At 44.8% G+C, this 18,582-nt stretch overlaps 1 protein-coding gene across 4 annotated transcripts in view; it reads left to right on the forward strand.

The window, feature by feature from the left end:
• The window catches only part of ENDOU (endonuclease, poly(U) specific), a 32,850-nt gene that overhangs the window by 2,989 nt on the left and 11,279 nt on the right, over positions 1 to 18,582 (forward strand). The window contains exons 2-7 of one of the 4 annotated variants that reach the window (XM_066584312.1): positions 6,501 to 6,620; positions 10,188 to 10,232; positions 13,757 to 13,906; positions 15,485 to 15,529; positions 15,996 to 16,145; positions 17,705 to 17,746. In XM_066584312.1, the coding sequence (XP_066440409.1) occupies positions 6,501 to 6,620; positions 10,188 to 10,232; positions 13,757 to 13,906; positions 15,485 to 15,529; positions 15,996 to 16,145; positions 17,705 to 17,746 (552 nt within the window). The remainder of the gene's footprint in view (positions 1 to 6,500; positions 6,621 to 10,187; positions 10,233 to 13,756; positions 13,907 to 15,484; positions 15,530 to 15,995; positions 16,146 to 17,704; positions 17,747 to 18,582) is intronic. The other 3 variants (XM_066584313.1, XM_066584314.1, XM_066584315.1) reach the window with 3 other exon arrangements.

Here is an 18,582-nt window from a genome sequence, read left to right on the forward strand (position 1 = left end):
ATTTCCCCTGTCTTGTAAGAGCTGCAGAATATGTTGGTGCTACATAAAGATTATTATTACTACCTATCCATCTAGCTAATATCCAGAGCAGACTAATATCCAGACTTTTCCAGAGCAGCATCAGTCCTCTGGAATGCGCTACCCAAAACTATCCGGGCAATCCCTGACTCACAAAACTTTAGGCGTGCTCTAAAAATGCACCTCTTCAGGGAGGCATACCATATCTCCCAAACCAAACCCCTCTGTACTCCGCCTGATAACGTGCTCCCTGTCCAAGTGACTGCAACCCTGCTAGCCGCCATCACCCGCCTCCTGCAGTCACACGGCTTATGTCTGACCATTGTTTATGTGTATAGTATCCCTCACACTCCACCCCACCATACCGTGCACATCTCCAGCCCTTTACCTTCTGTATCACCCCATTACTTGTAGTATGTAAGCTTGTTGGAGCAGGACCCTCACCCCTATTGTTTCCATCAACTGATTACTATGTAACCGTGGTTTTTGTATTTTTGTCTTTCAGTATCCCCCTGTTTTTGTAAGCGCTGCAGAATATGTTGGCACTATATAAAGATTATTATATTAGATAGATAAGAGATAGATAGATAGACAGATAGATATTAGCTAGATGCAGAGATAGATATAGAGATAGATATGAGATAGATAGATAGATATTAGCTGGATAGATAGATAAATAGATAGATATTAGCTGGATAGATAGATAGGAGATAGATAAAGAGATAGGTAGATATGAGAGAGATAGATAAATAGATAGATATTAGCTAGATGCATAGATAGATATGAGATAGATAGATAGATATGAAATGGATAGATAGTAGATAGATAGATATGAGATGGATAGATAGTAGATAGAGAGATAGATATTAGCTAGATGCAGAGATAGATATGAGATAGATAGATAGTAGATAGATAGATAAATAGATATGAGATAGATATAGAGATAGGTAGATATGAGAGAGATAGATAGATAGATAGATAGATAGATATAGAAATAGAGCTATATGAAATAGATAGATAGTTGATAGATAAATAGATAGATAGATAGATATGAGATTGATAGATATTAGCTACTACGTGGAATTTCCGCCATAGCACGCTGCCATAGGATTTCATTTGTTTAATGTAATCCTATGCAGACAGTCATGATTTTGATCGCGGAAGACTCGCGCGGTAACAAATTCAAGGCATGTCCTATTTCAGTGCAAGCCTCGCAGAGGCTCGTACTGCCGCATTACCACTGACGTGCAGCTCTGCACTGTGCATGTGGCAGCCGGCACATTCGCAGGGCAGAGAGAAGATGCCGGACAGGTACGCCACGGGTCACAGGTCACATTCCGCTACGAGAATCTTGCAGTTGGAATCCGACCTGGCCGTCTGCCTTCCGGCCTTAAAGCTTTCCCATTACCTGATACTAGTAATTTGATACGCTCCTCTTATGCATGATATTAACATGTTAAATGAGCCAAGCATGCCTTTTTACCATATTTTACATGCTGCAGTCGCACTGACCTTGGCATTTAAAGGGTTAAATACGAGCAATTCGATGTTTCTTCAGTCTTCTGCAGCATTCACATATACATACATACACACATACAGCTCTGCTACATGCACACACCTGCAGCTGGCATGTTAAACACTGATTTCATTACCACACATACACGTGTAGTAATACATGACCCCCTCTAGCTGCTCCCTGCTGATATGGTCATGACTTCATCTATGGTCCTGCTGCTACTGAAAGACCTTTGATCTTTGTCTCGGTGTGTACAGAAGAGGTCCTGCACCCTAGGGGAGATATGTGAGTGGTGTCCTGCGTTATCTGCTGGAGGGGATCGAGGCAGCGAGAGGAAGGACTGTGCAGCCGCGGTATGTATGGCTGCAGAGTTCTCCTGATGATCGATCAGCACACTGCCGAATCAGCGGTCAAGGGTCTCTGCATCTGTCAGACCCCCCTGCCTCTGGATAAGGTGCAGCCACTTTTCAGTAAGATTTTATCTTGCTGAAAACTGTGTCTTATAGCAAAAGAAAAAAAAGGTATTTTAATGGTGAGAAGGAGAGGTGCGGTATAGGGGAAGACATGCGTCTCGCAGCAGCTTATTTCCCATGGCATCAAAGGACTGTAATCCAACATGCCCAATTATGACTTCTTGCCATGCATAGGGTGGTTTCACATCTGCACTCGGGGTTCCAATTTCTTGCTCCGTTTAGGGAGCAGGAAAGGGGAATCCCTGTGGCTGAAAGCCCCATCTCCGTCGAAACCGAATGATGCCAGATGGACCCTATTGACTATAATGGGGTCTGTCCAACTTCTGCCCAGCTGATCGGCTATTGGATGGAAGAAAAAGTGATGAATGTCGGGGGTTCCAACGCAGATGTGAAACCAGCCTCAATTTGTCATCTTTTTGTTAAAGGAGTTATCTTATAAAGACAACTGTTCAAATGCCATATAAGGGTATATGGTGTCATGGGGAAGTTCAGCCTCGGGACTCCCTCCATGGGTCAGATTGGAGAACTGCTGACTAAGACCCGCTTCCTCTCTGGGAGACCAGGCTGTCCACATTTTACATTATTGTATATTTATTTTGAATGGTCAGCAATGCAAATGAGTAATGGAATAAGGTCTCTAATGTTTCTCCTTGTGGAGAGCGGCAAGCAGGCATATGGAGTCTTTGTGCCATGCAATGCTCCCTGGGAAAAATCTGTGCAAATGAGTGATAGAACAATCTTTCACAGTGCCACTTATTGGAAGACAGCTACCCATTAGTCAATATATGACCTTTAATCAGTTCTTGTAACATAACTAGGGATGTAAGCCTAACCAGAATACCCATATACAGTACCAGCATACCCATGTCCCTTATGAACGACTGCCTGTTTATTGTGAATGGCGGCGATCGGTCCAGAACGATCCTCGTTCCAATCCACATGTTGGTGAATGGAAGCAGAAAGATCATTGCTGGGACGACTGTCGGGTATCTGCACCTACACAAGTCCCCCCATGTAAATGAGTCCTAACTAGAGATGAGCGAACCTACTCGGTTCGGGTGTTTTTGGACCCGAGCACCGCTTTTTCCGAGTAACTGACTACTCGGACGAAAAGATTCGGGGGAGGGGGGGTGTTGTGGAGTAGGGGGTAGCAGTGGGGAACATGGGGGAGCTCTCCCCCCCCCCCCCCCACTCCCCTCTGCAACCCCCCCCCCCCCCCCCCCCCGCGCACCCCCGGCGCCCCCCGAATCTTTTTGTCCGAGTAGTCAGTTACTCGGAAAAAGCGGTGCTCGGGTCCAAAAACACCCGAACCGAGTAAGTTCGCTCATCTCTAGTCCTAACATGCTGTACTAGATTAGAGAATTTCGCAAGGCTACATTCATTTTATGGGCACATTCTATAGTTCCTTTTATTCGAAAGACCTATTAGAGACCGCATTCAGAAAATATACCCATATGCATGTGATATAGTAGTATCGCGCACACGTGGGTGTAATATTTCCTTATCCATCATGTAAGCTAATTCTATTTAATATGACGCCTGAGTTTTAAAGGCACAGAATGCGGGTCAAACTATTTCATCGTGTCCCTTCAAAAAGTAGGCCATACTTTTATGGGAGTGTTAAAAGTATGACAAACCTCGCTGAACTGGATCTACTATTGTTTATTGCCAAACCAAGACTATAATTATGCCTGGAACACTAGAGAGATGTCGCTGCATGTTCATTAACTAATTGTGCTTCCTTAGAGAGAATGTAGTGGAAGCAGCAATCTGTAGCGGCCGGGCTCTAATCCCAGGTAGACCGTCGGCACGTCTCATGTAAGGGCTGCCAGCCAACTTACTTACTCTGCCCTATATAGATCCCCAGAAGCGTCCGTCCAGCTGTTGCGGCAGATGGGGCTGGGGTCTCACAGAAGACTACTCTCCCTTTGGTTTAGGTAGCAGTGTCTACCATCTCCCTATCCGTGGCGGTCTGCGCTGCCGTAATAGACTGCACCGGCCATCAGCTGATTTCCAGAATTATATTAGGACAAGTCAAGATGTGCGCTGATACAATAAGGGCCCCTTAAGTGTATTTGCACATGTTTTTGCGGAACAAGGGCTTCTTCAGACGAGCGTATGCTCAAATACGCTCGCCTCAGATCGGCGCAGTGAACGAGATTGATTTGCCTGCGTACTGGCACATTGTACTGTACTTTTTTTGTGCACACAGGCCTGTTCATATGCGCCCACGACCCCCCCCCCACCCTGATTTAAAGGGCTATTTAACTTAAAGAGTTCCAGATGTGTTCTATTGTCTCATGAAATTGCGCAGTGTAACGTGCATTTGTGCACATCCCTTTTCTATGGGGAGCGGTGCTGCACAAATACGCAGAACGATAGAGAAGTTTCTATTTTTTTTGCACACACACTAAATGCGCATAAAATCAGTATTTTGACGCGCAGTAGGCACGTAAAAAAAAAATCACATCTTAAAGAACCTTTGGTTTCTTGGGGGTTCTTTCAGACGAACGATTTTTTGACGCCAAGATTTCTCTCCGTTAAAAAATAGGACAAGCCCTATCTTTGGACGGCACAACGCCGGCGGCTCCCATAGACTCCTATGGGACCCGGTCGACAAAGGGTAGGGGGGTGGCATACTCGCGAATACTAACCGCGATGTGCTCGCAGCTGCTATTTGGTCACTCGATTTAACACTCAGTTAGCCATGATGTTTCAGCGCGACTATCTGAGCGTTAAAACAACGCCCGTCTGAAAGAGGCCTTAATGAGAACAAACCCATTGACATCAATGCAATGCACGGGCCAAATAGATCTGTCTGGAGAAGCCCTAAAACTTGGGTATTTGTGTGCGCAACTGCACTTTTTACTATACTTTTTGCGCACATAGTCCCCAGAAAAGTAGAGCATTTTTGTGCACGCAAGGATGCGCTTATTAACAAAACCATTTGATATCAATGGGTTCTATTTTGTGCGCATTGCACGTGCAAATACGCGTGAAAATACTCCCATGTGTAAGAGCCCTAGGAGCTCCTGTAGATGAATGTATGCATAGATATGCTCGCGATAGCATGACGAAGTGCGCGCTCTCACCAGCTATCATGCGTGTATCTGCACGTTCTACTGTACTTTTCTATGCTGCCAGGCCCATTCACACCCGTGCCGGATTAAACAGGCTGAGCAGCCTAATTATTGATTAACACTGTGAAATCATGCAGTTCAGTGCGCGATCTTGTGAGGATTGGGTACACATGAAAATATAGCGCAAAATGCTGAATGACCGGCTACCCATTGAAACCAATGGGTTCTACTCTCTACAGTGAAAATGCGTGCAAAATCGCCCATCTGCAGAAGCCATAATGGTTCAGTGCTTATAGCGAACTGTGATGTACAATTAGACAGATCACGATGGATTATTATTAGAGATGAGCGAGCGTACTCAGATAAGCACTACTCGCTCGAGTAATTTGCTTTATCCGAGTATCGCTGTGCTCGTCCCTGAAGATTCGGGTGCCGGCACGGAGCGGGGAGCTGCAGGGGAGAGCGGGGAGGAACGGAGGTAAGATCTCTCTCTCCCTCTCTCCCGCCCGCTCCCCCCCCGCTCCCCGCTGCGACTCACCTGTCAGCCGCAGCGGCACCCGAATCTTCAGGGACGAGCACAGCGATACTGGGATAAAGCAAATTACTCGAGCGAGTAGTGCTTTTCCGAGTACGCTCGCTCATCTCTAATTATAATGGATCCGTCTGTAGAATCTGTCACAGATCCTGTAAAATTAGAAGCCACAGTGCCAGTGTGAACACAGCCTAAGGGTAGACTGCTTTCCGCATGCGGGGGCCCGCAGTGAATTACGGTTGTGAGCACGGCCGGCAACCCTATGTACCTGCTCTTACTGTACTGCGCTTGACCGCGGTAGCTCGCCATCGGTCATGTGCGGTACAGTTTTTTCCCAATGTTTGTATTTCCCATGCCATCGCTTAGCAATGACGTGGGTACCTGCAGCCCATACGCAGTGGTAATTGCTTATGAGCTGCGGGCAGAATACAGCATGCTGTGGTTTTTCTTCCTCTTGCAGAATACGCAATTCGTATCCGCAAATGTGAAAGTAAAAGCAAACGTTCATGCCTTTCAACGCCTTCCGTTTGCTGCAGATCTTTCGTGCGGACAGCGATCGCGGATTCCACAATTAGGATCTGCCCGTGTGAGACACCCCCCCCCCCATACGCTGAGCACTACTCGTTTACTAACAGTTTCCGCTGCACTTCTGGTAACATCTGGTTCCTTGCTGTCAGTCTATCCCAAACATTTGCCCTGTTGGTAGACCTGCTGCATAACATGGGGGACACATACAGGTCTACCGCACCCCTCGCACAGTGCGCCAGTCTTAGTACATCTCCCCCCAATGGTTTTATATCTACTGGCTTTACAGAAAAGATCATTTATGTTGCTGAACTGTAACTATTGTTTCATTCTTGTACTTTTGTTTCCCCTTGTAGAATGCGAGGATTCGTGTAAGAATCGCTGCGGAGACAAACTAGACAAGTCCTACAGCTGTCAGTGCAACGCCCACTGCGAACGCTTCGGAGACTGCTGCGCGGACTATTCCATCTGCTCCTGTAAGAGGAAACGCTTTACTACAATGTAACAAACAAAGCCACATAAAGTATCCATATCTGCAGTGCAACAAAGTGTCGGATATACTGATTCATAATCTACAGGCTGTTCTGCTCAGACTTCCCACATCTTATCAGTTCGCAGGGCAGGAAGTACAGCATTCAGACGAGCGCTAGCGCAAATCAACTCATCGCAGCGTATTTGCACATGATCGATGTTTAAAGAGCCATGTGTTGCGTGTGCATTAGTGTTTATGGGTGCATTCACACGAACCTATATCGGCTCGGTTTTTACGCCGAGCCGATATACGTCGTCCTCATCTGTAGGGGGTGGGGGGAGGATGGAAGAGCCAGGAGCAGGAACTGAGCTCCTGCCCCCTCTCTGCCTCCTCTCCGCCCCTCTGCACTATTTGCAATGAAATAGGGCGGGGGCGGGGCTAAATGGCGCAAATTAGCCCCGCCCCCACCCCGACTCTCCCAATTGCAAATAGTGCAGAGGGGCGGAGAGGAGGCAGAGAGGGGGCGGGAGCTCAGCTCCTGCTCCTGGCTCTTCCATCCTCCCCCCCTGCCATGTGAAAGCAGCCTGTGGGCAGAGATACACAAGCGTATTGCAAGATACAGTCGCTCTTGCGCAAAGGACAACTATATACTTTGCACGTCTGCCTACACAAATACTGTGCGTATTTCCACAGGCACCGCTAATTTACCTGGGGGTAGGGGGAATCACCCCCACCCTGATTTAAATGGCTATTAAGCCAAATGATGTTCTGGTGTTCACGGGTATGCGCAGCATTTCGCGCATACTGGTGTGTAAATATATCTGCATTTATGCACCTTCCATAGACCTCTATGGGTCTCTTTGGTGCAGAAATTCCACCTGCAGCTTTTTATCCCAGGATTAGCCAGCAAACTGGACGAGATTTTCAAAAATCTTTACAGCTATTCCATTGCGGCTAAACTGCGCTGAAATTGACATGCAAAGACCCAGCAGGTCAATTCTTTCCCCGTTTCCACGGTGGCCACTCCCTTCTCTATGGGGAGAGATGGCCGCAGTGGAATGTAGGCGGTGAAACCACTCCAAACTCCGCGGTGAAAGGCTGTGGGTTTTGAAGCTGCATTTCCCCCGGGGAAATCCTGCGGTATTTCTGTGCAGTCATTCTGCGAGATTTCCGCAAGATTTCAGTCCCGTGTGACCCCAGCCTTAGGCCGCCTGCACACGAGTGGAATTTCCGCTGCTGGAAGCCTGCATAGGATTGCGTTAACAAACGCAATCCTATGCAGACGGTAGCGATTTGGCCGCGCGAAATATTGCGTGGCAAACAAATCGCGGCATGCTCTATTTCTGCAAGCGCCGCACAGAAATGTCACTCACCCGGCTCCGGTCTGCGCAAGCGCTGGCTGTGCGGCAAACCGGCACATCAAACAGCCGGAGCCGGCGGGCGCGGGTGAGTACGTGCTGGTCCCTGCAGGCGCTCGGGTCGGGTCCCGTGGCAAGAATTCTCGCCGCCGGATCAAACCCGCCCGTCTGCAGGCGGCCTTAGGAGGAATCAGACGGAGTGGAATTGCTGCACAATGGAAATTCTGTGGCATCTACAGTAGCAGCCAAGTGGAGATTTTGAAAATCTCCTCCACAAGCTGCAAAAATAACCCACACAACACCCCTGCGGAAATTGACATGGCAATCTTATCGCCGTTTCCGATGCAGAATTCGCCTCTTGTCAATAAGGAAGTGAATTCCGCGCAGAAACGTGTGATAAAACCAGCTTCCAAATCCGCACTAAATGATGAGGGTGCGCAGGCTGCTGACCTGCTGCGGATATCTGCTGCACATCAGCCTCCGTGTGAGCCGGGCCTTAGAAACACCCCCTGTTTAACTACAATCCTAAATGCTATGCAGCTGACATTATGAATACGGTCTATATATTGTACAGCTAATACTGGGTTTACATGGGACTGCCGGCTAAACAACTGCACTCTAACACTTTCATCCAGTGCAGCAGGTGCCATCACTTACTTTAGCGCCCCAGAGCTGAAAAGTTCCATGTCTGTACATGGAGGGAAGGTTTGCTGATTGTTTCCTGCATCCACCTTGTGCTTGTGCAGAGATAGTATCTTGCAGTACCAGGACTCTCCCTCCCTCTAGTGGGCTGCAGCAGTTACTACACCCCCTGTAGGTTTGAATGTTATACACTGATAATTACGTTCTCTCAGGACTGCAAGTGGCCGGATTACTTTTTTCACGTCTTCTTAAATATATAGATATTGAGCATTAATCATTTTAATTAAACTTAGTGGCTTAGGCTGCATTAAAAGTATTTCTTTCTCAAATTGCTGTAAGTTTGTATCCTTTTTTTTTCAGTCGGTCTGTCATTATCCTCAATAATGATGATAATCATTATCATCCTCAATCGTGTCAGATCCCGCAGAGGCATAACTTGAAGCTTCTGGACACCAATGCATAATTTGTAAAAGGTGCCCCCAAATGTAATGCTTTATTCTCCCTATACGGAGAAGAGAGGCCTTATGGGCCCCCTAAGGCTCCTGGGCCCAGGTGCAACCGCATCCCCTGCATCCTCTATAGTTAGACTTTAGATAAAAGCAATTTTCACCTCTTTATTGCAGAAGAGAGAAGGAATAGTGCAACTTTGCAGCAGACAATCACAGTTCAGATTCATTTGCAGTAACCCTTGCATCACATTGATTTGGAGCAATGGAGCACTTGGAATCCCATTAGTAGACATTGCGTAGAAATAGATTCTCAGGGGGGCTGTGGCAACACATTGCAGTAAAACACTTCCAGCTTTCATCCCTGGCTTTGGTTAATCTTTAGTAAACACATCCCGGTCTCCATCCCATTCTCTTGATTCGCCTGTCTCCTGTTTCTCACTCCTCTGATCGCTGTACTCCATTTCTGTTCCTTTCATTTCCAGCCTTTGTCTCTCTCTTTTTCTCATTTTCTTGAATAGCTACTCACACTTTGCATTATTCTTTCCCCCACTGGTTTAGAGTAGATCACCTCCTTCTCTCGTTGGTCTTCTTCCGCTTTCATTTCTGGCTAGCCTCCACATGGCACTCTCTCCTCTCTTTCCTTATACTCAGACCTAAGCCCTGCAGCCCCCTAACTCCGCCCTCTCTCTTTCTTTTATACTCTCTGGCTCTCCCAATCCTGAGCGAGGGCCCAACTAACTGTCCAATACCCAAGCCACTTAAACATGATTGATGGGAGTGAGAGAGAGTTAGTGGACTTTCTGCTGAATCATGCAGAGTTAGCTAATAGGAACATTAGAAATCAACCCCGAATAAACCAGGCTCCAGCAATGGATGGGGAGCCATTAAAGGAGGTATGTCTTTTTTCCTTACTTTACACTGCTGTAAAAAAAAATTCTTTGGGCCCCAGAAGACCTCTTCAAGAACTCCCCCATTTCTTTTTGTTTTTTATCTCCACATTCTGAGTACCAAACTTTTTTTTATTTTTGTAGAGCAGTGGCATGAATATTTTGTGAAATTGTTTTACATGAATGTATACGTAATACATGTTGTCTTGATTTCTTGCTTTTTTGTTTTTAACAGATATCGATCCTGCTCTGAATGAAGTTACTCATGATCACAACTCAGGTAATGCTCTACTCCTAAATCTGATTGCAAACATATTTGTTTATATTTTTGCAGTAAATTGTGCCTTTCTTCATATTCAGCATTATGTGACTACTGCCAGGTAAAGGAGCGTTCATATATCGTTATTTACTATACTGTGTGATTGCGTCATGCGGTTCCTTCCCAGCTGCCAAAAGAACATTGTGATGGAACCCCTGAACTGAACCATTCACTTGCCTTAGTGAAACAGGCACCACTTTGTTGTCAGTTTTATAAGGATTCCGTTCAGTTCTGTTATATTTGGAGTGCAGAATATTATTTTTTGTCACTGTATTCTAAATATGGGATCGACAAAGCAACTGTTTGGTGGATTCACAACTGGTTGAGTGATCGTACTCAAAGAGTGGTCATAAATGGCTGCACATCCAAGTGGAAGAATGTCTTAAGTAGGGTACCACAAGGATCTGTCATGGGCCCAGTGTTATTCAACATTTTTATAAATTATTTAGAAAAGGGAATTGAGGGGAAACTGGCTAAAGTCACAGATCACACAAAGCTAGAAGGGATAGCGAAAGAGAGGATTCAAAAAGATCTAGACAATCTTGAACAGTGGGCGGCGACTAACAGAACGGCATTCAGCAAGGAAAAATTCAAGATCCTACATGTGGGCAGGAAAAATTAAAAAAGCCTTTTTTTGCTGCTGCATCTCATTGTTGACTCATGTTGAGTCTATGATCGATTAGTATATCCAAGTCTTTTTCACGTGTGCTGCGGCGTAGCCCAATTTCTCCCATTCTGTATGTGCTTTTTAAATTTTTCTTGCCCACATGTAGAACCTTGAATTTCTCCTTGCTGAATGCCGTTCTTTTTGAATACTCTCTCTCTCTTCCCTAGTGTTAACTATCTCTCCTAGCTTTGTGTTGTCAACAAATTTGATCAGTTTCCCATCAATTCCCTCCTCCAGATCATTTATAAAAATGTTGAGCAACACTGGGCCTAGGATAGAGCTTTGTGGTACCCAACTTGATACATTCTTCCACTTGGATGTGCAGCCATTTATGACCACTCTTTGAGTACGATCACTCATCTAGGTGTGAATCCACTTAACAGTTGCCTTGTCAATCCCATATTTGGTCGTTTTTTCAATAAGTATGGTATGAGATACTTTGTCAAATGCTTTACTTAGGTCAAGAAAAACTATAGCCACCACATTTCCCTGATCAACCCAGTCAGTAATACTGTCATAGAAGGAAATTAGAATAGTCTGGCATGACTTGTTTGTTACAAACCCATGCTGGCTCTGCTTAATTACTCCATTTTTATCCAAGTACTTGCATACATGTTGTTTAATAATTTGTTCAAAGATCTTTCCCGGTATAGAAGTCAGGCTCACAGGCCTGTAGTTTTCTGGATCCACCTTCTTCCCTTTTTTGAAGATAGGGACAAAATTTGCCCTTTTGCAGTCTCCTGAGACTTCTCCTGTTCTTCAAGAAGTTTCAAAGATTATGACGAGTGGCTCAGCAATTACCTCCGCTGCTTGCTTTAGTATCCTAGGATGTAATTCATCTAGACCTTGAGACTTGAATTCATTTGTTTGCTATGTGTTCCCTCACCATCTCTCTGCTTATAGATAGCCAGCATCATTTTATTCCCCCAATAGCACAGGTAAGATCAGTTGATGTCCCATCTACTTTCTGAGAGAAAACAGAAACAAAATAGGAATTTTAAAGTTTGGCCTTCTCAACATCATTCTTAACCAATTCACCATTTTCATCTTGTAAGCATCCAATAGCATCTTTTGCTTTTGACATACCTCCAAAATCCTTTTTTATTGTTTTTGGCCTCTATTGCAATCCTCAATTCATTATTAGCTTTAGCTTTTCTGACACTTGGCCTACAGTCTCTGCAGACCGCATTATATTCTTCTTTAGATATCCCCCCTCTTTCCATTTGATAAACATATTTTTCTTTGAACATCCAGCCATTGGATTCCTCCTACCGTCTTTCTGAGTTCATTAATATCTGCCTTTCTGAAATCCAACCTTGAGGTCTGAGTTTTCTCAGGTCTTCCTCCTCTATTCATCCAAAATTCAAGGATAGCATGATCACTGCCTCCTAAGGTCCCAGCCACCCTTACTTCCTCAACCATTCTCTCCCTGTTGGTAAGAATTAGGTCGAAGATAGCAGAAATCCTTGTTTTCTCTTTTACCTTTTGGAAGATAAAGTTGTCGGCAAGAGCGGATAAGAATTTGTTGAATCCATTACTTTTACCTGAGAGAGATTCCCAACAAATGTTGGATAGTTAAAATCTCCCATAATCACTATATCATGCTTGTTTGAGAGCTTGGCCATCTGATGTAGAAAGAGTTCCTCAATATCTTCTGCTTGTCCAGGCGGCCTATAGTAAATGCCTACAATGGTGTCCTTTCTGTTGTTCTCTCCTTGTATTCTTACCCAAACATTTTCTACAGAACTCCCATGTTCTGAAGCTTGAATCTCTGTGAAGATTAATGTTTTCCTAATATACAATGCAATACCTCCTCCCCCTTGTTTTAGGTCTGTATCTTATAAATAAGTTGCATCCTTTAGGCTGGGTTCACACGGGGCGCATTCCCGTCGGAAATCCCGCGGTTTGACCGCAGCCCAAACCGCGAGATTTCCGACGGGAGAACCGCCGTGGCGGCTCTGAAGCGGCCCAGCCGCTCGCTCTTCCGCTGCGGCCAGCGCTCCCATAGAGGAGAGCGCGCCCGCGGCGGAAAGAAAAGGTAAACAGACATGCTGCATATTCTGAAACCGCGGCTGCGGCGGCCGCAGCCGTGGTTTCAGCTGGGCTTACCACAGCGGATTGGCCGTCCCGTGTGGATGAGATTTTTTGAGAAATCTCGTCCACATGGCTGACTAATCCCGAGATTAGCGGCCGCGGGCGGATTCGCCGCGGCGAAGTTCCGCGCAGAATTTCCACGGCAAATCCGCCCTGTGTGAACCCAGCCTAGAGCTTTGTATTCCAATCATGTTTATCATTCCACCAAGTTTCCGTGATGCCTATGACATCATATTGCTCTTCCTGTGTTAGGAGCTCCAATTCCCCTTGTTTGTTTCCCATGCTCTGTGCATTTGTGTAGAAACATTTTAGTTTGTGATCGGTGTCTCTTGCTCCTCTACTTGCCTTCTGTTTTTTTTGTCTTTGTTCTTTCTTTCCACTTCTAATAGCGAGGGTCTCAAATGTTTTAATTAGCTGTATATTTTTACTTGGCCTTTCCCTTCCCATATTGTTCTAGTTTAAAGCTCTTCTGATGAGTGAAGCAAGGCGCTTTCTGGATCAATTGCTGGATCAGTGGTGTCTGACCACTGGGAACCCCACTGACCTTCCATGTCCCTAGTATCAAGACCATAGCAGGCAGGAATTTGTATGGAGCACCCTGCCACTCCATTCAAAGTTTGTGGCGCTGACAGGAACACGATAATCCACATTCACGTATAGTCTTGTGTAGTTGTAAGGCTTTATATAAAATAACGAATACTTCCTCTCTTTCCATTATGTGAAGAATCCTCCTGTCAAGGAAGATGTGGAGAAAAGTATAACAAGAAAAATAGCTGTCACTGTACCAGAAAGTGCACCCAACACAACAATTGCTGCAGTGACTACAAGAATCTGTGCGGTGGAGGAGCCAATAAGAAGAAAGAAAAAAACCATGGTGAATTTAATTACCATAGATGGGAGGCAATGCATATGGCAGATGTGTGACTGTGTATCATCACTCACTAAACTAATATGGACTTATAATATTCTCCAGCTGCAGGTACCCGTAGATATGATGTTTTGTCATCTGCATAAGTCATGGGCAATTAGCTGAACTATTATATAGTTATCAGTTGAGTTCCAATACATGATTGGATAAATATTTGGACTTAAGGGAATATTCCCTTAGCATCAAACATGTTGCATGTTGGCTTTCTGGTTCTGGCGCTAGCATGGAGGCAGTAGGGAAAGTTTCCACATCCAGAACATTTTTTTGCTCTACAGAGACTTGATGTCTCCTGGACAGAGCAGCTCCCTATGTCTGTGGAAAGGTACCTGAACCTGATTAATAGTGACCGGAAAGTGAAGGTCGTCCAGATGATGAGGAAGTGCATGAGGCAGAAAACATGGCACCTGCTACTTCTGCCTCACTCAATGATGAGCTCCTGTCTGAAGAGAGAGGAGGTGAAGTGGAGAATTCAGATTCATGGTGGGAATCAGGGGCGTAACTATAGGGGATGCGGTTGCACCCGGGCCCAGGAGCCTTAGGGGGCCCGTAAGTCCTCTCTTCTTCGCATAGGGAGCCCAGTACTATGAATAAAGCATTATTGTTGAGGGCCTTGTTAAAGATTTTGCATTGTGTCCCCGTAACTTCAAGTTACACCTCTGGTGGGACTCATTCCCTTTCTTGGATTAGAAATGACTGGCTATTGAAGTTGCTTAGCAGATAGCTCTTGACATTCAGAGGACACTGGATCACACAGTGCAGGCATCTCTGGGGAAACTTCAAGCTGAAATCCAGGTGTGCTCTACCAGGCTTCCACAAAGACTGACACTTTTAGAAGATGAGAATTAAATATTTAATTCCAGACTAAAATCTATTTTGAAGGAACACAACTGTTACATTTTTTTGGTGTAACAAAGTCCTTCGGCAAGTTCTACTCAACGTTCTACAGTCATAAAGTACCTTCCAACTTCAGTACTCGGCTTCCTTGAATGTGTATCCTGAAAATGGTGCTCCAAGACATTTTGGATCATGGGAGAAGCAGAGGATGTCTTGAAAACAATGCTGACAATGCTTCCATTAAGCAAATGCAGACCACGTTGGACTGAAAGGCTTTCCACCACCCCTTCCTCCAGGGCCTCATCTATTCCAAAAGACAATCGCCAATCTAGTCGCCAAGACAAACTGGCATCTTCAATGACTTTGCATTGGCACCACTTGTAGAATTCATGTCTGATTTATGAATAACCTTCAATGTGCATGCATACTTCCTAGTTAATTGTCCCATTTAAAGACAAAATACTATTGAAGACCTATCCTCAGTGGTCCATCACTTGGGATCCTGGTCAGTCAGCTGAGTAGGCACCCAATGTGATCGCCACTGCACATGGGTCGGGGTGGAAGCTGTTGCTAAGATGCTGGTGTAGTGACCGACATTTGTATTTGCAGGTCCGGCTCTCATTGAAATCAAAGGTATAATGTACTCATAATAATGTATTTACTGATTTCTTGCTTTTTTACTTTTAATAGACACTGATCCCGCCGTGAATGAAGTTAATTATGATCACAAGTCAGGTAATGCTCTACTCCTAAATCTGAGGACAAACACATTTCTCTATATTTTTGCAGTAAATTGTGCCTTTCTACATATTCTTCTTTACATGGCTATTGCCAGGTAAGGGTGCGTTCACAACGGGGATCTTCAGAGCTATTTTTGTGGTATAACGGTAAAAAACACAATTTTGGTCAGGTGGTTTTAAAGGGGTATTCCAACGGGAAGAATTTATCACCTATCTACTGGATAGGTGATAATTTCTGGATCAGTGGTGTCTGACCACTGGGAACCACACTGACCACTGATCCTCCATGTCCCTAGTAGCAACACCATAGCAGGGAAGAGTTTGTATGGAGCACCCTGCCACTCCATTCAAAGTTTGTGGCGCTGATGGAAACATGATAATCCACATTTACGTATAGTCTTGTGTAGTTGTAAGTCTTTATATAAAATATTGAATTCTTTCTCTCTTTCTATTATGTGAAGAATCCTCCTGTCAAGGAAGATGTGGAGAAAAGTATAACAAGAAAAATAGCTGTCACTGTAACAAAAAGTGCACCAAATACAACAATTGCTGCAGTGACTACAAGAATCTGTGCGGTGGAGAAGCCAATAAGAAGAAAGGAAAAGACCATGGTGAATTCAATTACCATAGATGGGAGGCAATGCATATGGCAGATGTGTGATTGTGTATCATCACTTACTAAACTAATATGGGCTCATTTATTAATTCATGTTGGGTCTTCTCCAGCTGTAGGTACCGGTAGATATGATGTTTTGTCATAAGCATAAGCCATGGGTCATAAGCTGAACTATTATACAGATATCAGTTGAGTTCCAATACATGACTGGATAAATACTTGGAACTAAGGGAATATTCCCTTAGCATCAAACATATTGCATGTTGGCTTTCTGGTTCTGGCGCTAGCATGGAGGCATGGAGTTCCCACATTCAGAACTTTATTTTTGCTCCACAGAGATTTGGTGTCTCCTGGACAGAGCAGCTCCCTATATCTGTGGAAAGGGACCTGATTAATAGTGGCCAGAAAGTGAAAGTCGTCCAGCTGATAAGGAAGTGCATGAGGCAGGAAATATGGTATCTACTACTTCTGCCTCACTCAATGATGAGCTCCTGTCTGAAGAGAGAGGAGGTGCTGAATTCAGATTCATGGCGGGAATCAGGGGTGTAACTATAGGGGATGCAGAGGATGCAGTTGCACCCGGACTAGGAGGCTTAGGGGGCCCATAAGGCCTCTCTTCTTCACATCGGGGGCCCAGTACTATGAATAAAACATTATAGTTGAAGGCCCTGTTACAGGTTTTGCATTGGCATCACGAAGCTTCAAGTTACGCCTCTGCTGGGAATCATTCCCTTTCTTGGATTAGAAATTACTGGCTATTGAAGTTACCTAGCAGATAGCTCCTGACATTCAGAGGACACTCGATCACACAGTGCAGCCATCTCTGGAGAAACTCCAAGCTGAAATCCAGGTGTGCTCTACCAGGCTGCCACAAAGACTGACCTTTTTAGAAGATGAGAATTAAATATTTCATGCCAGACTAAAATCTATTTTGAAGGAAGACAACTGTTACATTTTTGGTGTAGCAAAGTCCTTCAGAATGATCTTCTCAATGTTCTACAGTCACAAAATACACTTCCAACTTCAGTACTCGGCTTTCTTGAAAGTGTATCCTGAAAATGGTGCCACAAGACTTTTTGGTTCATGGAAGAAGCAGAGGATGCCTTTAAAACAAAGCTGAGAATGCTCCTGTTGATGGACCGCAAGGCTTTCCACTGCCCCTTCCTCCAGGGCCTCATCTATTTCAAAGGACAAGCGCCCATCTAGCTGCCAAGAGAGAGTGGGATCTTCAATGAGTCTGTATTGGCACCACTTGTAGAATTTATGTCTGATTTATGAATAACCATATTTCCTTGATAATTGTCCCATTTAAAGACAAAATACTATTAATGAAATATCCTCAGGATTGTCAGGGGTCCGCCACTTGGGATCCTGGCCAATCATCTGAGCAGGCACCCAATGTGATAGCAACAGCTTCCACTCTGACCTATGTGGCAAAGATGCCGGTGTAGTGACCGACATTTGTATTTGCAGGCACGGCTCTCATTGAAATTAAAAGTATAATGTACACATAATAATGTATTTACTGATTTCTTGCTTTTTTTCTTTTAATAGACACTGATGCCGAGAATGAAGTTACTTATGATCACAAGTCAGGTAATGCTCTACTCCTAAATCTGATAACAAACACATTTGTCTGTATTGTTTCTCCACAGGGACTTGGTGTCTCCTGGACAGAGCTGCTCTCTATCTCTGTGGAAAGGTACCTGATCAGTAGTGACCAGAAAGTGAAGGTCGTCTAGCTGATAAGGAAGTGCATAAGGCAGAAAACATGGCAACTGCTGCTTCTGCCCCGCTCAATGATGAGCTCCTGTCTAAAGAGAGAGGAGGTGAAGTGGAGAATTCAGATTCATGATGGGAAACATTCCCTTTCTTGGATTTGAAACCACTGGCAATTGAAGTTGCCTAGCAGATAGCTCGTGACATTCAGAGGACACTGGATCACACAGTGCAGGCATCTCTGAAGAAACTCCAAGCTGAAATCTAGGTGTGCTCTACTAGGCGTCAGCAAAGACTGACCCTTTTAGAAGATGAGATTGAAACACTTCGTGCCAGACTGAAATCTACTTCAAAGGAACACAACTGTTACATTTTTGGTATAATAAAGTCCTTCCTTTTTGAGGACTTTTCAGCCACGATAGCCAACAGAAGAAAAGCTTTTGGCAAGATCTGCTCAACATTCTACAGTCATAAAGTATGCTTTCAACTTCACTACTCAGCTTCCTTGAAAGTGTATCCTGAAAATGGTGCCCCAAGACTTTTTGGATCATAGGAGAAGCAGAGGATGTCTGAAAACAATGCTGAGAATGCTCCCGTTGATGGACTGCAAGGCTTTCCACTGCCCCTTCCTCCAGGGCCCCATCTATTTCAAAAGACAGGCACCCATCTAACCATCCAGAGAGAGTGGGATGTTCAATGACTCGATATTGGCA

This window comes from Eleutherodactylus coqui, chromosome 1 (assembly GCF_035609145.1).
Source record: "Eleutherodactylus coqui strain aEleCoq1 chromosome 1, aEleCoq1.hap1, whole genome shotgun sequence".
In the NCBI taxonomy this organism is placed as follows: domain Eukaryota; kingdom Metazoa; phylum Chordata; class Amphibia; order Anura; family Eleutherodactylidae; genus Eleutherodactylus; species Eleutherodactylus coqui.